At 37.6% G+C, this 20,408-nt stretch overlaps 3 protein-coding genes across 5 annotated transcripts; 2 read left to right on the top strand and 1 right to left on the bottom strand.

Annotated features, from left to right (window-relative positions):
• Window positions 1-841: 841 nt before the first annotated feature.
• si:dkey-14d8.1 (zinc finger protein 69 homolog) lies at window positions 842-4,513 on the bottom strand. The gene is made up of 7 exons (XM_057324423.1): window positions 4,335-4,513; window positions 3,501-3,703; window positions 3,324-3,413; window positions 3,125-3,220; window positions 2,935-3,045; window positions 2,633-2,786; window positions 842-2,530 (listed from the first exon to the last, which is right to left on the bottom strand). The coding sequence occupies exons 1-7, from the start codon at window positions 4,366-4,368 to the stop codon at window positions 846-848; spliced, it is 2,373 nt and encodes a 790-aa protein (XP_057180406.1). The 5' UTR covers window positions 4,369-4,513; the 3' UTR covers window positions 842-845.
• A 40-nt stretch (window positions 4,514-4,553) lies between these two features.
• LOC130548014 (deleted in malignant brain tumors 1 protein-like) lies at window positions 4,554-20,065 on the top strand. 3 transcript variants are annotated; one of them, XM_057324426.1, is made up of 11 exons: window positions 4,554-4,727; window positions 13,953-14,082; window positions 14,162-14,188; window positions 15,260-15,310; window positions 15,395-15,727; window positions 15,839-16,156; window positions 16,291-16,599; window positions 16,767-17,051; window positions 17,757-18,047; window positions 18,293-18,387; window positions 18,509-20,065. In XM_057324426.1, exons 4-11 carry the CDS (start codon window positions 15,277-15,279, stop codon window positions 18,608-18,610), a joined length of 1,767 nt encoding a protein of 588 aa, XP_057180409.1. In that variant the 5' UTR covers window positions 4,554-4,727; window positions 13,953-14,082; window positions 14,162-14,188; window positions 15,260-15,276; the 3' UTR covers window positions 18,611-20,065. The 3 variants fall into 3 exon arrangements, with proteins under 3 accessions (XP_057180409.1, XP_057180407.1, XP_057180408.1); XM_057324424.1 differs by having other exon boundaries at window positions 4,555-4,727; window positions 15,273-15,310; XM_057324425.1 differs by lacking the exon at window positions 14,162-14,188 and having other exon boundaries at window positions 4,555-4,727; window positions 15,273-15,310.
• LOC130548018 (tetraspanin-7-like) lies at window positions 8,729-11,601 on the top strand. Its single transcript, XM_057324430.1, has one exon. It carries the CDS (start codon window positions 9,284-9,286, stop codon window positions 10,349-10,351), a length of 1,068 nt encoding a protein of 355 aa, XP_057180413.1. The 5' UTR covers window positions 8,729-9,283; the 3' UTR covers window positions 10,352-11,601.
• Window positions 20,066-20,408: the final 343 nt, after the last annotated feature.

Here is a 20,408-nt window from a genome sequence, read left to right as displayed (position 1 = left end):
CATTATGCAAATACGGGTTCTTGTTGTCAATACATTTATTTTTATATGCTTCAGTTTGAGCCAAATTTAGATCCAGACAAAACAGGCTAAAACAAATATTTTTGACTGTTGTTTTGTGTTTATTAACACTTGCATTGCTCAGTGATTGTGGAATAGTAAAAAGTAGGGTAGCTCTTTCAGGCAACTGTGGCAAAGTTTTTAACAGTGATTAGCAAACTTTGGTTAAGTGATTAACTTAACATTATCTCAAGAAGGTAATCGGGACTTAAGTATATGCAATATAATTAATTTCAACATAAGCAATCATAAAACCTTCAAACTGTGAACTAAAGAGAAACTAGAAATATGCTAGAAATACAACCTTTTGTTAAAGGTGTAACAATTCTGGACCTCCAGCATCACATCAGAAGAACTGCTAAATATTTATTAACAGCTTTCTATGGGTAGGGAAAACAGCAGTAAGTACGGAACTGAGAAAAATGTTTAGCATAAAACATTACACACTTCACTGTAAATAATTCAAAAAGATACACTTTGTTGTTTACGTCAGTTAAATCCCATAATGCCTTTGTGTTGAGTCAATAAACTGATTATTTATTTGAATGTTTGTTTGTTGAAGTTGCTCATTTAGCATGACTGAGATATCATGACATCAAATAATGACAACATATTTCAACAGGCTTACTGGAATGAAAGAACATAAACCGTACCAACATAAATACCACCTACTATGCTGAAATACATTTTCATATTGGTTGGAGCGTAACAGCACAAACTAGTCTGTTTTGAAACAAATGATTTAACTTAACCAGATAAATGTTCAAACTGCACATAGGCCTGTAACATCAAGGGCTTTTAGGTTCGTGTTTCTTGCGGCCACGGGTTTGGTCATAGCTCTTTCTGCGGTCTGCACGTTCACCCATATGAATTCTCTCGTGCTTTTTCAGAGGCCCGGCAAACTTGAAGCTCTTCCCGCAATGCGAGCACTGCCACGGCCGCTCGCCGGTGTGGCTAAGCATGTGGTTCTTCAGGTGAGACGAGTGCTTGTAAGTCTTTCCGCATCGCTCGCAGGTGAAGGGACGTTCGCCCGTGTGTACGCGTTCATGTCTCTTCATATTACCGATCTGAGAGAAGGCTTTCCCACACATCTTGCAGCGGAAAGGACGCTCTCCCGTGTGTATGCGTAGGTGGCACCTCAGCATCTCCGGTCCTGCAAAAGTCTTGTGACAAAGGGTGCACGGGATCTTCATGCGGGGTCTCTCGTGGTTCCGTTGATGCTTTTTCAGGTCGAACATGTAGACGAAAGACTTGCCGCAGATGGAACACAGGTACTGCCGCTCACCTGCGTGATAACCTTTGTGTCTTCTGAGGAGGCTGGCGTATATGAAACTTTTCCCACACTGGTTACACTGGTAGGAGCGCTCCATGGAATGGTGACGGACATGGATGGATAGCTTAAATGCTGTTGGAAAGCTCTTGTCACAACGTGGACACTGGTGGAGGTTTTCCGAGGTGTGGCATTCGCGGTGAATCTTTAAGTAAGAGCCCTGGGAAAAGCTCTTGCAGCAGATGGTGCACTTGTAGGGTTTTTCGCCCGTGTGCACACGGATGTGCTTGATGAGGTCGGCTTTTTTGCGGAAAGACTTGACGCAGTGCGTGCATTTGAAAGGCCTGGCGAGCGAGTGAGTTTTGATGTGATTGGTCAGGAAGCTGAGGCACCTGAAGCTCTTGCCGCAGTCTGAACACTGATACGGACGCTCGCCCGTGTGTGTGCGCATGTGGTTCCTCAGAAGACACTCGAAACGAAACTCCTTGTGGCACTCGGGACATACGTGTCTTTTCTCTTCCTGTGCTGCTTGGGATTCAGAAGGTACAGCCACTTGCTTTTTGGAGACTGCGACTCGAGCCGGACTGCTCTTTCTGTGGATGATAGACTTCACGGATGGAGGTCTTTCTACGACGGGAACGTAGATCATCTCCTCCCTTACGATCTCAACCGGATTTGGAGGCAAGACTGGTAGAGAGATGCCCTTACCGGTTAACTCCGAGATCCACTGCTCCAAACTGACCTGCCTCACTCCAGCAGTCTCGGTCATATCTGGTTGTTCCAGAAACTGCAGTTGGGTCTCCTCGCCCTCGTTCTCAAACTCCGATACAACCACGGTAGAGCCGTCTGCAGTGAGGTAGATCTGCTGGACTTCACAGATCTCTGAATCTTTCTCTTCACAGAGGGCTTCTTCTTGTATGCCATTCTCTGCTTCTTCGGCGGTGGCTACTGTTGTAGATTCCTCGCTGTCAGTTAAAGGTTCAGCCTCCTCGGTGTAACTTTGCGAGGGACTCATTACTGCAAGGCATGCGTGTTCGGCTTCTGTTTGGCTTTCCGTGCTTTCTGCTTCAATGATAATCGTCTCTTGAGCTATAGATGTAGGCGGCACACTTGCCTCATGTTCAATAGCAAAGGTGGGGGAGACTGTCTCCTGTCCGACCGGGTGAGGTAAACAAACTACTTCAGTTGTGGTAGGAACAGACACTGAAAAATCAAATTGGAATCATTCGGATGTCTTAAAAACAACATCACAACAACCACTATAACATTTTCATATTTGAATTCATGCAAACAAATAAAACTCACTTTCACTAATAATTCTCTGAGACTGCTCATTATTTCTGTTGTGAAGTCTTCTGCATTGGAAGTGTTGGAGCACGTCCTTGATTTCAATTGGATCTGAGAGCGGCTGCACAATCTCCTCCATCATAGACAGACCGCCACATAATCGCAAGGCTGTCTGGGGAAACACACAGTGCCCGCAGTACACGGTCATCAACTTTAAAAGGTTTAGCCTGAGCACTGCGAGGAATGGACAGAAGATTACCCATCCGGTCTCTGTTGTGAACTAACTAACCATTTGCTACATGCTACAGTTAACTCATTACCTCTTTAAGATTGGGCACAGGTAGCAGATCCTCCACTCGAGACAGGAAGTCCCATGCAAGGCTCTGCAATACTGCATCATATCCTGCCCCATATTCTACAGGGAAGACATGCTGAGGACAGAGAAACGGGTGAATGAAGACAGAGGCTTTTAAAGAAAACTCTACAAAGAAATATAAATCTGAGAGCTACCTGGATAAAATTCTCTTTCTTTTCTGTATCCTCCAAGATGCTGTGCACCGTTCTAATAAATTTGTTATTGATGATCTCACTTTCTACATCTTTACACTGCAACAAAAAGTGAGACATTCACAATGTTTATTTAGCCTAATACTGCTCAGATGAAATAGCTTTATATGGATGGTCTTTAAATAACAATGACAACATTTACTTTATGTGTGAACCTTCGAAGAGAATCCAAATGTGCCTGAATGATCCACAGATCTGGCGTTTTATCTTTCAGACAAAGCTCCAGAATCACCTACAAAAACAGATTCATTTCATATACTGTATCTTACCTATGAAGAAGTATGAAACACTTCAAAAATGAAATTCAAATGGGATTTACTTTTTTCCGCAGATAAAAGATGAGTTTATTAACCAGACTTCGATTCATGATGTCGGGAACAGTCTCTGTTACCAGCACCACGAACTGCTCCAACTTTCCGTAATGTGTCACATTTCGACGCTGAATCACCTGCCATAAAAATGCTGACATCAGCCGGAGGGGTGGTACTACCAGACGCAGTGCAGAGAGAGGGAGTGGAGGGACTATAAGAAATAAAATAATAATAAATAAAGAGGCAGAGAAAAAAAAAGTACTGTCAATAGATCTCAATATCTCAAGACTGTGAATTAACATAATTTCTAGAAGCCTAATTCTTGTTTTATAAACGTGTGTGTATTACATTCATATTATAATAATCTTCCCAATAACTATTTTTTATTTGTAGTTTCAAATTTTATAATATATATATAATATTTTAATATATAGTAATAATAAAACATTTATATTGTGTTATATAATATAATACAAATTTATATTATATCATATAACAATATATATATAAAAACACAATACATAATTCATATTATACAAAAAGTTACATATAAACCTCAGTTTATATTAGAACCACAATGTATTCTAACATCTGCCATTACTGTACGTTAAATAATATTTCGTTTTCTGTGTGCTGGGAATTTTTTTGCATGTTTTACCAGAGACAAATTCCAGATTAATATAATAAAATAAACAATAATTTTAATTTCTGAAGATCGTTTAAAGCAACAGCATTATAAAATGTGAATTGTGTGGCGTATACATGTGTGCAAGCTACTTTAACAGGATTGGTTTTGCTAGCTTCACTCTCTTAGCTTTTAGCTCACATGCTAAACAAATTACCTGTCTCGCGACTCTCTGCGCTAAAGATTTCCATTATTGACGGCTAAAGTAAATCTGTACGTATGTTTTAGTCAAACGACGAACTCATCACATCCCTGGATTAAACGGTAATAACAGATTAGGGTCTGGTGGTCGTGAAATTGACCGAAGCAACGAACAACAACGTTCAACCGGAACGCGCGGCGGAAGTACGTCAGTGTTCCGCGCATTTTGAGATTGTGTACAGTTGCATGTCTCTGCTCTGCTACCGCAACAGGTTTGGCGGCGTTGTTTCCTCACGTAAAATAAACGACTTCTTATTTGATAATGTATATTTTGACACCAAAACGTTACTGAAGAATAGGTCCAATTTACAGAAGCCAAATTTAAAGCAAAGACCAACTCAGCTCAAGTGTGAGTAACATTAAACATTATGTAACTTAAATGAATATGTGGTAACATTAAAACAGGCAATGCTACTATATCATACTTCTAACGTAATAAATTATGCTAGTTTAACCTAACTAAAACCAACTAGGCAGATATTACTCGAGCTTGGGCACAGTTGTTTTTAAATAAACTTACATTACTGACAAATAGACGGACATTACTTGTGTTTCGTAACTCTAGCAAGAACACAACGAAAACAAATAAACAAGTCATATTAAATAACTGACAGGAGTGTAGTGGGTAAACAAAATGATGTTAGGATGTGAAAATTGCATATATGTGATAGCAGATAGCAAATAGATTTTATACAGAACCTTTGTCAAAATAAAAGTCAAGGGTTCATTATATTACAAGTAAAGCAGTGGTTCTCAAAATACACGGTATTGCATATACTGGATGTACTGCAGAGAGATTCAGGATAAAATGCTTGGCAACATTTGTAATGAAAATATACAGTACCAGTCAAAAGACACGCTTGACAAAATGTTTCTCATGATCTTAAAAAACATTCAATGTTATTTTAAAAATATATTTTTAAATGGATTACTTAATAGACCTAATAGTGAATAAAAAGCAGCCAATAGAACCTGGATGATAAAATTATAGACAAAGGGTGACAAACTTTAAAGATGGTAAACTAGTGTTAATATATTTTGGATACTTTTAGTCACAACATAATTCCCACAGTTACAATTGTATTCATTCACGGTTTTGATGAGTTTACTACTATATTAAAATGTGGGGAAAAACCCTTACCTACCTTACTGGTAGTGTACATTTTGGTTTCTGGTTTATTCATATATGTTACCATGTACAACAAAACCAGTCTTATGGGTCAGTTTTTCGAAATTGAGATTTTTACATCATCTGAAAGCTGAATAAATACGCTTTCTATTGATGTATGAGAAAATTGAGAAATATGCAGTTGTTGTTAATCAGAGGCACTGTAGCAGGCCATCCACTCACAAAAATAAAGGTTTTTTGGCATGAAAGAAAAATTGATAATTTTGACCCATACAATGTATTTTTGGCTTTTACTCAAAATGTTCCTGTGCTACTTAAGACTGGTTTTGTGATCCAGGGTCACATATGCTGTATGCAATGATGAACGTATAAAGAGAAAGTACTTGTGAAACCCCCTCACAAATTTTATCCCTGTCTAAATGATGGATGTCATTTTCTTAGAATTGCACTCATTCATAAACATTTAATTGGCGGAAGAGCCAAAAAGGGATTAAGGTGTGTAAGGAGTAAATGAGGGTAAAAGAGGAGATGTGTGTTCAATGGAGGGGGGATTACAGTTTCCATGACATTTCAGACATCTGTTGAAGGAGATACCGCTCTGTTTATATAGTTATAATGGATTATACCATAAAGGTGGGAAACTGAAAGTTTTTTGTGTGTGTATATTAAAGGGGTCATATATGACACTGCTAAAACAAACATTATCGTTTGTTTTAGATGTAATGCAATGTGTATATATGATTTAAGGTTTAAAACGCTGTATTTTCCACATACCGTGCATGTTTGTATCTCCTCTTTGCCCCGCCTCTCTGAAACGCGCAGATTTTTTACAAAGCTCATTGCTCTGAAAAGCAAGGTGTGCTATGATTGGCCAGTTAACCAGTGCGTAGATTGGTCGAATACTGCAAGCGTTTGATGGAAATGTAACGCCTCTTACCATATTTGGAACATCAGGTTCCAAAGCAATTGTACTGACAGGTACGCCCACCTTACTTGGGTATACATTTGGGCAGTCTTAGTCAAATCATACCACGAACTGATGTAGATTTGTGGGGGTGTGGTTACACGAGGCGTTTCAGGCAGGTCTGGGTGAGCATTCGCTATTAGATAGAATGCATCTTTTGTTTCGACACTTTAATTTTTGCAATTTTACGTCTCTAATACATGCATGGGCAACTTATAACACACCAAAGACACAGAAAAACGCGTATTCGCACCATATGACCACTTTAAGTCAGTTATATTATAGAAAAAGTTCTGGGATGAAACTCTAGATGGTGCCATCCTATAGTCTAACCCAATCTGACATGATAACTTTTACCACACGCCACAGTTGATTGGTTCTTTCTGTATCAGCAGCCAATGAGCTAGCTGCTCAACGTTTAAATCTTGGCTAGCAATTCACTCTATGCACGGCCACTTCCGCGTTTAGGCTCAGTTGTTATCTAGCTTCCGGCGTGCTTACCAATGCCTGCTTACAACCAATGCTTGCCTAACGTTTTAATGAGCTGCCGTTAGGGCACAGCAATATTGAGACGTCGCACCTGCAAGATGAAGGTATTTAAAGCTTCTTGAACTCATTAATACTACAACGATGTATTGATAAAATATATAAAACAGGTATGCAACAAAAGTTAATATATACTGTATATATAATATAATATAATATAAATGAAATTGCTAGTTAATCAAAATATGCAAATATAATATGTGAATATGCGAAAAAAAGACCATGCTAGGACCTCAATTTGCTGTGGGAGAATGCTATACCGGAAACCCGCGTAAAACTGAGATATGGGCGGAAATACGTAAGCAGCAGGGCGTGCATACAGTGAATTGTCGTAGCAGTGCAGCGCGCATCAGAAACCCTCCTCCTCCCCCAGTCTCTGTACTTGCTCCGTCGCAGCAGCATAGCAGATTTATTCCGGCAAGACCAAATACATTTATATGTTATGTACATTACCATTCTAAACCCTCCGAGAGTTGTCATGACATAAATTTAGTTATTTATCTTTGTGTTTTGCAATTTCAGGTTTCGATAGCAAGTCGAGTTTATTTTTTATTAATATAAGTTCAGGTATTTTACAAATAGAAATTGTTCTCCTTTATTCCGAAAAATGATACATTATAAAACAATGACATTTAGGAAATGTTTAGACTAGAGAAGAAATTATAAATGTTGACCGTAAAGGTAACTTTCTAATACTAAAGTCTGTGTATTTTCTGCAGAACTGAAGAGTACTGAACATGGTCCACAACATGAGAAAAAAACGGAGAAATGTCAAATGTGTCTTTTAGTCTTGCAAAGCCAACCACAACCCTGTTTACATATATATGAGCTTTCCTGTGGCTCAGTGGTTAGAGCATGGCACTAGCAATGCCAAGGTCATGGTTTCGATCCTGGGGGATTGCACATAGTCAGAATCAAATGTATAATACAATGCAATGTAAGTCGCTTGGTATGAAAGCGTCTGCCAAATGCGTAAATGTAAATGTGAATAGGGCTGTCACGATTATGAAATTTGATTGACGATTAATTGTCTAATAAATCATTGCGATTATGGCGATTAATTGTCTGTTTTGGGGCTTTGACGATTATGACGATTAATTGTCTGTTTTTGAGCTTTGACATTTAATTCTCATGCATTTTTGATTCAGCGATTGAAACGACCATATTGTTCTGAATACAAGACTTTTTTGGAAATACATCGGAAAAAATTGGGTCATCATATATTTAAGGTTTAGGCTTTTACCTGTCAATAATACAACTGCCAAATACTTGTAAATGAAGTAAATTGATCAGGTGTGAATTGAAGCCACCATTAAAATACTATCAGTCATAGAAAAGCTTCTAGTCTGTTTTTTTCTCAATTGCAAGACTACAATAAAATTTAACTTGTGTGTTAGTGAAATTTTGGTAGACTGGTTTTCACACTTAGATTTGCTTAAATAATATCAAATTGTACTGCAGGTAATTTGTATATGTTTTAGTTTTTTTTTAAGTGATTGTGTTGTGGTGGTACATTTTACAAGTATTGCCATGCTTAAGTAACAATATATACACTAAAATATGCAATATGCAGATACACTACAGCTCCCCCTAGTGTCTTCTATAGAGATGTGCAATAATCGCGATGATCTGAAACCATCGCGAAGAGGTCAAACAATCGCGATGAGACGATTATTTAATAATCGTGACAGCCCTAAATGTGAATGAAAAGATTGTCCATGCACAAACATGGATGTGTAATGCGGAATATAAATTCAATCTAAAGTGTAATCAGTGTCTGTGTTGTTGAGCCATAACGTTTATTACACTCCTATAATGACCACATATCGATCTGATCAGAGATACTGTATGTGGCTCCTGCACCAGTAGAGGAAGATCTGGGTGGTGAGGGTTTAACAGCATCACGGCCCCATAACCAACAAATCTCCACACACGTCATCACAGACGCAGTATAGTCAGGGAGCCACTGCAGAAGCATAGAGCATTTGCGACCGAGAGAGCGGAATAAATGTTCGAAATAAACATCGGAATAGGGGGTGGGAACCTGCAAGCGAAGATAACTGTGCTACACGTTCCTCCTCTCAAAACGATTTATGGTCGAATGAGGGTGTGAAGAGGCAGTGGTGAGTTGATGACCGGTCATAAAACGCTGGCAGGAGAGATGAGGAAGGACGTAAACAAGAGGGGAGAAACAAAAGGAGCAGGGGAAAGGGAGGAGTAAAAGAGAGTGAAGCAGAAAGAGGTAGATAAAGAGCAAGAGGGGGCCATGAGCTCTGCGCCACCCTACGACTCGCTGCCAGCTCGGCCAAGTCCATGCCGTGTGAAGGAGTGGGAAACAGAGCTGCTCGGTGCCAAAAGACGGTCATCTCTGGTACAGTCGGCTCTCCCAACCCTACCCTCTGCCTCCCGCCGACCCTCTGCACTTCCTGGATATTTGCTGTCTCCATCGCAAGAATACGTTGACCAACAACAACGTCTTTCGTTATCATTGTGTTCGGAGGCCTCGCTGGCACCCCCTGTGCCTGCTGTGGGCGTTGCCCCACCTTGCTGCCGGGCAGTGGGAGTCATGCCCTTGCTGCGCCTTGCACTCCTGATTTTCAGCTTTCTTTTTTGGGCGGCAGGGCTTGCGATCTTCACCCTGGGGGTATGGGCGCAAGCTTCGTTATCCAACTACATGCTCCTGTCAGCTAACCGATACCCCAATGCCCCCACGATTTTGTTAGGCACAGGGGCTGCCGTGACTGCCTGGGGCTTTTTAGGGTGCTTGGGAGTGGCTGCCAACCTTCCTTACCTCCTGCGGGCATATGGCGTCTTCCAGCTGGCTACGCTTATAGGTGGACTAGCTGCTGGGCTTTCAGGTCTTTTCTACAGGGAGGATATCGCTGAAGGGTTTCGTAGTGGCCTACAGAAAGCGGTACTGGACTACGGAGAAGACGAGGGCCGTGCAGATGCACTGGATAGCCTACAGAGGGCGTTGAAATGCTGCGGTGCCGAGGGTTGGCGTGATTGGCTCTCGTCCGACTGGGCCACTCAAGATGGTATTTACTCATCGGGACTTCCAGGAAATGACTCTCTGGCTCTTTCGCTACCAGACAGTTGCTGTGTACGCCGCAGAGGGTGTCGAAACAGACCGTTGCAAGATGGTGGTAACGGCGATCCAGAGGGGATTCACGTCCACGGTTGTTTTCGCAAAGTCTTCAGTTTGGTAAATGACAAAGTCTTTCACATTGCTGCAACAGTTTTGAGCCTTGCTTTCACTCAGGTGGCAGGTATCGCCCTTGCATGCCTTCTTGCCAATCGTCTTACACCCAGACAGCGACGACAAGCACATTAATAATCAGGACTGTGTTGGACCGAGGAGCTTTGAATTGTGCATGAAACCCTGTAACTTTATGTTTTTAAATTGTAGATTTTAGCTGTAGTTGTCACTACACTCTAAAAAAAAAGCTATATAGCACTTAAAGTGGTTCTTTGCTCGTAATCATAGAAGAGTCACTTTTAGTGCTATATAGCACCATATCTTGGGGCTTCAGAGGTTCTTAAGAGATTCTTTGGGGTGACCGAGGTGCTATATAGCACCGTTTCCATATAAACAACCTGTTAAGCCCCTGTATGGTTCTTCAGCGATTCTATATAGAACCTCAGTCATCCCAAAGAGCCGCTGAAGAACAACTGAAGCACCAAAATATGGTGCCATATAGCACTAAAAGTGGTTCCCCTGTGTTTACGAGCCAAGAACCACTTTTAGTGCTATATAGCACCATATTTTTTTTTTAGAGTGAAGTAACGCTCGCCATAATCTTGCTGCAGACGGCATGGATAAGATTGTGAGCTCTGACAGCATTTTGGTTCTACATAAAATGGCAAATGTCTTTTTTACAAATAATGTCAAAAACAGATTTGATTAAATATTGAGACCAATTTAGATGTAAATTTTGAATTGTCTTGTGTATATTGTAATGTGATTGTTGCATGATTTGAGTCTAATAAAGTAGTCAAAGTAAAAAAAACTTTACTTATTATATATGCCAAATATATGTTTCTGCATTAAAGCATCATAACAGTTCTGTAATGCGTAGATCAGCAGGTGGTATTCTTTGTTATATTTGTAGTCATTTTAAGACATCTATAATATTACTTGTCATTTTCATATGCATTCTGTAAATTGTGTTTGTCATTAGAAACATGACCAATAGTGATTGTAGTGTGTCTTGGCTTTTTCCTCTTGAATTCTTCATTGGCAGGTTATTGTACATTGATTATGACAATTAAAAGAAAAAACATACAATTGTTGTGTTCTTAAAAATAAACTGCTTAAGAAGGATCATGGAGGCTGAATCATGTGAATCATCTTGCTGCCAAAGATGTTGTTCCCACTATTATGAAAATACTGTTGTGAACAAAAGCATGCATACAAATCCCAAAAAATATTATTTACACAATACTTAAACCCCTCTTGGCTATTTGTGCCAACTTGATTTATATTGTGATATCTCTAAAGAAAGCTGTCTGCATCTTCAAACATTTTTTGTATAAAAAATGTGTATTTCCTTGTTGTGATCTCAGCTCAATTAAAAGCATGTGATAAACTACAGATATGCTGGCAGTCAATTGGTATTTTTGACTCAACGTGTGAATTGAAAAAAAAAAAAAAAATCCTACGAACGAGATGAGCTTTGCTTCAAAATGATTTACACTATTCATGAAGTTATTCGTTTATTTTATTTTAAATGAACCAGAATTTATTTTTTGAAATCTTTATGACAGACTGTCTAGTTTATCCTCTGTGACTTTAATGAGTCCTCGCATGGCACTGCCAAATATTTTCTTTTTATATCACCATTAACATGACAAGCAGAGCAGTCAAGCCTCACCCTCTCATTCATTTGTAAGTCTGCTCCTGCACATTTGAATCTGTTTGGTCTCTTAGTACACTTATCAGTTTCACTTTCTCAGCAATTTTCCAATGAAGCGAATACTCCGATTTTCAGCTTTGTAGTTTGGAGTGATATTTAAGAATATACACACTCTAATTACAGTAACAGAAATTAACATCCTTTCTTCATTTACTCACCTTCAAGTTGTTCCAAATCTGTATAAATTTCTTTGTTCTGATGAACACAGAGAAAGATATTTGGAAGAATGCTTATAACCAGACAGATCTCAACACCCATTGACTACCATAGTAGGAAAAAATACAACGGTAGTCTAAAGTGCCCCAGAACTGTTTGCTGTTCTTTTGAAGACATGATAAAGTAATTGTTCCTACTATAGGAGTCAATGGGGGCAAAATCTGTCTTTCTCGGTGTTCATCAGAACAAAGAAATTTATACAGATTTGGAACAACTCGAAGGTGAGAAAATGATGTGAGGATTTTTTATTTTTGGGTGAAGTATCACTTTAAATGGGCAGTTGACGAATAAATGATTTTTTTTCATCTTGTCATTTAAAATGACAAACAAAGCTCTATTTCAAAATAGACTGTCAGACTCAAGAAAAGCACATAAAAGGATTATAAATGTTATATATTTTTCTGAAGCCATCCAATATCTTTAAAAGGTCCAAATCTGTTAGTTATTCACAGATTATCTATTAATATGACAGGAAGACTTCTAACCAGGACGTAAGGGTAAACGCTCACTAAATGTTTACTTTTTTGGGTGATTTTTGTGTCTGTCTACAAATTTGAAAAAACGATTTATGAAGGCTAATAGAAAATGTAAAAATAAGAATTAGATTTTTTTTATTTTGTTTTTGGGCTATTTGCCTTTATCAATGTAAGACAGTGCAGTGCAGAATATAGGATGAGAAACGGGGCATGGGATTGAGACACGACCACTTGTTTTGTAATTTAAGGGCTGTGAAAGGATATGGTGTATATGCTAGTGTACATATGTGTACATTCAATTCATTACAAGTACATTTGTTCCCAAACATTTTAGAGACAGATTCATTTGTCATACTCAAGGCAAAGTATTTGCATCATTTGGTCTGCAGAACCAATCCTCACAATGGTTTTTGAATAAAATTCAAAGCAGACAATTAGTGTGACCCACAGAATCCACATCTGTTAAGCTTCACTGATATTCGAGGGAAACACATATATTTATATACATAAAGATAACTGTCGAAGCTTTGTGATATCAGCAATCCTAACCACCTCTCATTTGCGGTCTTCTCTCTTACTGTTTATGCATTGCATTATACTGTTGGCAAAAGTTCCACAGAAAGCTTTCGAACTGTCCAACTTGGAAAACATATAAAAAAAATTGCTGGACTCCAGATTAAAGTAGCAGGAAAGAATACGTTGGCATATTTGCTGTCTATCGAGAAACGTGTGTCTCAGTGTGCGTCACAACATAGTTACACAAGTGTCCTTTTGAGATCACCCCTGAGGACACTAGTTTGCATGTTTATCACAACAATAGAAATAAAATTTTAATTTCTCAGTGGTCATTAGTGAAATTACAATTTGGTTACCAAATCTGACCTTAACATGCCTACGCAGGCCATGGCAGCAGAAATTGAAAACAACTGGAAACCTTTCATATGTTTCCATATGAATATATAATATATATCTAAATAGCATGCAGAGTATATGCTAAATTTGATATTTTTGAGGAAACATCACAGGTCCTACATGTAACCTGTACAGGTTCATCGTAACATACACTGTAAAACTTGGCTGTAGTTTTGCAGCACACATTTACATAACAAGAAAAGTGACCTAAGATATTTAGTCTTGTTTTATGAAAGAAAATTTAAGAACTAGGTAAGTTTATGTTTAAAACAAAATTGTAAATTAAATCTACCGTAAATTACTGGCAAACCTGCTGCAAAACTACAGCAAAGTTTTAGTTTTATTAGTGCGAAAGTGATTTAAACTCATTGTTGTTTTTGGAATTTTGTTAGATATCATCTTACTTTATTTTTAGTGTTTACTATGTCACATGTACCCATTACATGGAGATTTTGGGAGGGGCCATGCGTTGAGTGGACAAACACTTCAATGTGCAGACACAACTGTTAGAAGATTATCACAGCTGGACAGTGGCTTCTGAACAGGTATGAATATCTAAATGATACATTTATCACTTAATAATGACTGGTTTTCAAGTATTTTGATATATGGAAACGGTTTTAGGTGGAATAGTTCCAGTGTGCACTGCAGGTAAGTGTGAATTTACAATGTAAATAAATCTTTTCCATGCTCTTAGATACGTGTCTTAACCCTTAACTGTCGGTGCACTTTTTTGAGGATGGGGCTAAAAAGTGATTTCAACTTTTAAATCAGTGTAACTCTGGAATGCTTTTGTCTAGAGACCTAATCTTGGTCTTGTTTTAAAGAAGAGATTCTATACTTTATTTTATCTGGAGTTGAAAAATGAAATTAAAAAAATAGTTATAGCAGTTTAATTGTACATTAATAATAATAAAATAATCAATAAACATTGTTTTATTTGACTAAACAATCTAAAAAAAATTGTTCAGTCAAAAAAACACCAGAAAATTAAAGACATACTTCTAAACAAGTTTTGTGTCAAATTTCAAGTTGATATCACAAAAAATGTGGTTTCTGGGATAATTTGAATCGCAACACCAACAACTGCCACTAGGTGTCATATAGGCTCCAATGGTTTACTGCATACGAATTACAAATAAATAAATTTCATCATTATTTATAAGAAGGACATTCTTGGAGCTTTCCAATGAAATAGAAGTTTTTTAGATTTATTTTTTAATTTACAATAAAATATGATTATGAATATGTCATTTTTATAATGGTACCAAATGGGCCCAGTGACATTTGAAAAAAACACTAAGGGGAATTCTTTACTAAGTGATTTCTATTGCAAAACAATTCTGAAATATAAAATCTACATTCTTAGAGCTTTCAAATGATATACTGTATAGTTTGTCAGGATTAAAATGGAATTATATTGCATAACTTCAGTGTTCCACTAAAACGGTGACATTTAGCAGCATTTAATAGTTTTTATGCTCACTCTTGTTATAAATGAATAAATTACTACTCCTACATAATTTATTTTTGTAAAACACTGGTCAAATATGTATTCTAGAGTCTTAGACCTTTCCAATGATATATAGTTTGTCATGATTAGATAAGATTTAGTTGTGAAAATTGAAGTAAACCTAGGTGTTCCAATATTGGAACAGTGACAGTATATTGTTATTATAATGATAAACAAAATGAAACTATTCAACATATTAATTTTCACAGTCTTGTTTTGAAGGAATATGCTGTACTCCATGTGGCTTGTTTTACTTTTGGGTAAGAATTGACATAAAAACAGATTTTTTGTACAAAATGTAAAAGTAAAATTTTGCTGATTTTCGTTATCGCTGTAACACGCAGGTTTGATTCACACCACCCCAAATAAAGCAGCTTCGGTCCAACTGGTGAATGGATTCTACTCATGTTCTGGCCGTGTCGAGGTTTTCTACAGTGGTCAGTGGGGAACGGTGTGTGAGGATGACTGGACTATGGAGGATGGTGAAGTGGTGTGTAGAGAGATGGGCTGTGGATCGTTGAATGAGGAAAAAAAAGGATCATTTTTTGGAGAGGGCTCATTACCGGTATTGATGAATAAAGTTAAATGTGTCGGCACTGAATCCAGTTTGATTGATTGTCCATCAGATAAAGGGCAAATATCGTGTGATAAAAAAGGTGCTGGAGTCATTTGTGCGCGTAAGTGCAAACAATTTACAAATGAACAGCATGTTTAGTATTTATGCATATCCTAATGAGTTTAAATATTTTCTGCTCATACTGTGTTTTATCTCACTACATGGACGTTAGCCAATGTTGGACTGATGGACGGTTTCGACTCTTGTTCTGGACGAGTGGAGGTGTTTAAAGATGGTCAGTGGGGAACAGTTTGTGACGATAGCTGGGATCTGTCAGATGCTGCGGTGGTGTGTAGAGAAGTGGGCTGTGGTGATGCTGTAGAAGTGAAGAGAGGAAGTTATTTCGGACGAGGCTCAGGAGGACCAATAAAGATGCACGGTGTAAACTGCGCTGGAAGTGAGTTAATGTTGAGCAGTTGTGTATCTGATAATGGCGCTGTGGATCCGAGTGTCTGTGATATTTCCAAGTGTGCTGGAGTCATCTGTCAGTGTAAGTTACGAACCACTCACACCTGTGTTTCTGTGTATATCTGTCAAATCAATGATGATGTGATAGTGAGAACAACATGGAGTATTTAGTCTCCATTTGTTGACATCTGTCTATCTCTCTTTGTGTTTATTAAGCCCTTACAAGGTTGGTGAACAGTGATAAACCTTGTTTTGGAAGAGTGGAGGTTTACCTGGCTGGAGAATGGGGAACAGTGTGTGATGGTGGCTGGGATGAAAAGGATGGGATAGTTGTGTGTAGAGAAATGGGTTGTGGAGGTTTGATAGAGGCAATAAAAGATGCCAGGTGTGACATGGGCTCAGGGCCGGTGTGGGTGAAAGATTTGGAATGTTTAAATTCAGAAAGTATGTTGCGATACTGTAAAATAAAGGAATGGAAATTGGACGTTTGTGGACATGAGAAAGATTCTGGGATTAACTGTCAATGTAAGTAAAGCGCTTTTAAATTATTGCATAACATTTTTTATCAAAAGAGCATGGTATTAAGGGGCGCCCGGTGAGATCTAATCTCTGTGTTTTACCAAAAGGTGAAAATGTTAATTATACGCAAAACATGTTATTTATGTTTATTTGTTTATTGGAATCTTTATTAGACCCCGTCAGACTGACAGGAGGCAGCATTTGTTCTGGTGTGGTGGAGGTTTATCGTGGTGGTCTGTGGGGACCGGTGTGTTATGATGGTTGGGATCTAACAGATGCTGCAGTGGTGTGCAGAGAACTGGACTGTGGAGGTGTTTCAGAGATAAACAGTGCTCCAATACAAATACCAGCAAAGATGAATAATGTCAACTGTGATGGAAGTGAATCTACACTGATGCGCTGTGGCTGGTCTGCACAAACCTGTTCTTCTAATCTGAATGCTACAGTCAGATGCAGATGTGAGTATTAAACTCAGCTGTTCAACAGGTGTTAGTTGTATAAAAACGAACAGTTTAATGTGTCTGTTACAAAAAGGCTTTGACCTTAGACTTGACAATCTTAAAATATCAAAATCAAATGATCAAAAATAACTGTAAAGTGATAAACCAACAAAAAGTGGAATAAACATGGACAATCTATTGTGTCAGTAGGATATATAAATTTACACAAAATCCAACCGTCCCGCAATAATTGTGTAATTTCCACCGCAACTAACCATATACTGACTTATTTACTTTTTTTTAAAGAACAGAAGGCTATTCTCATACTGAAGACGCTGTAAAATTGGTATTAGCAATACAAAGATTGGTCACACTTTATTTTAAGGTCCAATTCTCGGTATTAATAAACCATTAACTATGACTTTTGCCTCAGTAAACTACTAATTTGTTGCTTATTAATAGTTAGTAAGGTAGTTAGGTTTAGGTATTAGGTAGGATTAGGGAAGTAGAATATGGTCATGTTGAATATGTGCTTTATAAGTACTAATAAACAGCCAATATGCTAAAAATAGGCATCTAATAAGCAACTAGTTAATAATGAGAATTGGTCCCTATACTAAAGTGTTACCCAAACACATGTCTCACTATGAGGCGTTCATCCAAAAATAAACCGTGCTTTAAGTTTATTGGCATATTCGTACTCTTTTACTGTCATTTTTCCAGCAATGATGGTAGTGAATGGGCCCAGCAGATGTTCTGGAACAGTACAGATTCTTCACAGTGGATCGTGGGGGGCGGTGTGTGATGCTGGTTGGGATGTAAAAGACGCACAGGTGGTTTGCAGAGAGCTGGGATGCGTTGAAGTTGCGCTGGCTGTTTCTGGGCTGCTTGCGCAACAGTCGTGGATGACAAATGTTGATTGCCAAGGAGGCGAAAACTCACTCACAGAATGTAATTGTAACTTTGGAAGCAACTTATGTGGTCCAGAAAGTCATGCAGGAGTCATATGTGAAGGTAAAACATAATTCTTTATGGTGAGATGACAACAGGGTACATTTTTTTGTGCATTTTCTCAGGCACATCTAAACATTTTTATGCATTATTAAATTACAATTAGGGGATTTTATGTAAAAAAAAGCAATATCGCACATTTGTCCTACTGTACGTTATTTCTGCATTGTACTTTATATTTTGTTGCTTGTATACTTGGTACAACATTGTTACATAGAATGACATCACATCTTTTTTTGTTGTTGCAGAAGTGACTTATAAATACAGGTTAAGAATTGAGGTAACAGGCGACCCTGCTGTTGACCCAAATGACCCTGAAATCAAAGACATCATTCTGAGAAAGGTATAACAGTGAGCTGTACAGCATCAGCTTGATCCAGGCTTTCTTTCTTTCTTTCTCTCACTCACTCACTTTCTGCTGCCATTTAATATTACTGTACTGTCTGTGCTTTTGAATTTCACAGATACAGGAGAAGCTCCAAGTGGATAAGAATTTCACCCTCAGCTGGAAATCTCAATCCAATGGAAACATCTTCCAGCCAAAAAAATCCCTGAAAAGTTTATGAATTTGCAATTTACTTTTTATGGGACATAAGATTCTTAATTGACACAATTACTTCACAAACATGTTCTTTATGCAGGTCATTAAAACTGTCCAGTAATAAAACAGAATTCAATTACATAGATGTTAAATAGTTGTATGAGGGAAAGCCTAGAGTGTAGTAAAAATAGAAAGATATCTTTTGGCTGTCCAAAAACACCTCATTGTTAACACACGTTATTAAATCATACATGTAAACTTTTTTTTTAGATTTAGCTGTAATTTCTATTTCAGATCTGCTTTTATTGCATAATTTACTAAATATTTCCTGGGAAAATCTTGGAACCTATACTGTTGTTGTTTAATTTACAGTGCATTCAGTTGTTATCGTTTGTGTCACTGGATTTATTTACAGCCTTATTTATAAGTTTGGTTTCTATTGTGTGTAATGAGTGCATTTTATCACAAATCCAAGAGGCCAATGAGAGGAAAGCAAGTGAGTATGTTTAATAGTTAAAGCAGTAAATCAATAAGACCGACTTTATTTTAACTCGGATAACAAATTAGAATTTTGCCAAATGGTATCTATGTAGTATATCTACATATCTCAAATGTGGATGTAAATTTGGGGTATAGAAAGTTGAACAAACATTCATTGCTGTTTTCAAATGTGAGTATGTTAGAAAATAGCTTATGTGAGTAATTAAGGCATCTATAAATTATATGGAACTTAAACTTTTCTCTACTTTTTTCTGCCATGTACAGTATTGGCTGTTCATGATGCAAAAATGCATGTGAAAAAATTAACTGATGCTTGAGAATGCAACAAACAAACTACATTACGCTGTATGACAACTTTTGATCAAGGGAATTGGTGTCAATTGGCATTTAGTTTTTCATTTTTTATTATTTTGATGTTGCATAACATTTCCCTGAAAACAAAACCAAATGGCACAAATCAGGTTGTTAATACACACCTGGCTCAGATCAGGTTTGATCAAAAGAACCTGTTCTTTTTCTTAAGGATACTAAAGATTTGTAAACCATTCACAGCAGTATAATAAACTGAAAAGATGAGTACATATAGGAAAGCAACCTATCTCCATGCAAAATGGAATAATAAGTAGAGTTCTTATTTGATCTTTTACAAAAACAACAACACAATGACGAATAAAAATGTGAATAAAGAGAGAGCGGAGGTCTGTGATACAAATACAATCTTGCCATGCATGAAAGCTCATCATTACACATCTGCATTCATTACACAATGACAACAATCAATAATTACATCTTTTCAAGAATTTACAATTACAGTATTTCGATTAGTGGAAGTTTATAAAGTAAAAATTCAATGCCACCACATTTTTTGAGTAACGATGCTGGAATTGCAAACCAAAAGCTCTCAGAATTGTGTAAAAATGTTTGTAACCGTTTTAACATTAACAACGTTCATCTGTTCAAAATCAGTTACGTTTAAACCAACCAGATCATACGATTGAACTATATAATTTTTCTTAATAAAGTGAGTCTTGTTCTTCCAAATAAAGTTATACAAAGAACGATGAATTAATTTAGAGACATATGAAGAAGGGGCTAATGCAGTAGTTGGATATATGACCCTTGACAGAAACTCTGCTTTAGATAACAATACCAAAAATAAAAAGGTCTCTGTTACCAACGGTTTAAAATTGTTTTGGCCTTTTTGAATTTTTCTAGGAAGTTAAGTCCCATGCAACTCTCTGAATTACCTAAATATTTTATGGAGTTTTTAACAGGAATGTTACAGATTGACGTATGATCACAAGTATGAATGGGCATAAACT

Source organism: Triplophysa rosa, linkage group LG24 (genome assembly GCF_024868665.1).
Source record: "Triplophysa rosa linkage group LG24, Trosa_1v2, whole genome shotgun sequence".
Taxonomy (NCBI): domain Eukaryota; kingdom Metazoa; phylum Chordata; class Actinopteri; order Cypriniformes; family Nemacheilidae; genus Triplophysa; species Triplophysa rosa.
Note: the sequence above shows the minus strand (reverse complement) of the source record. Positions and strands in the feature narration are given on the sequence as shown.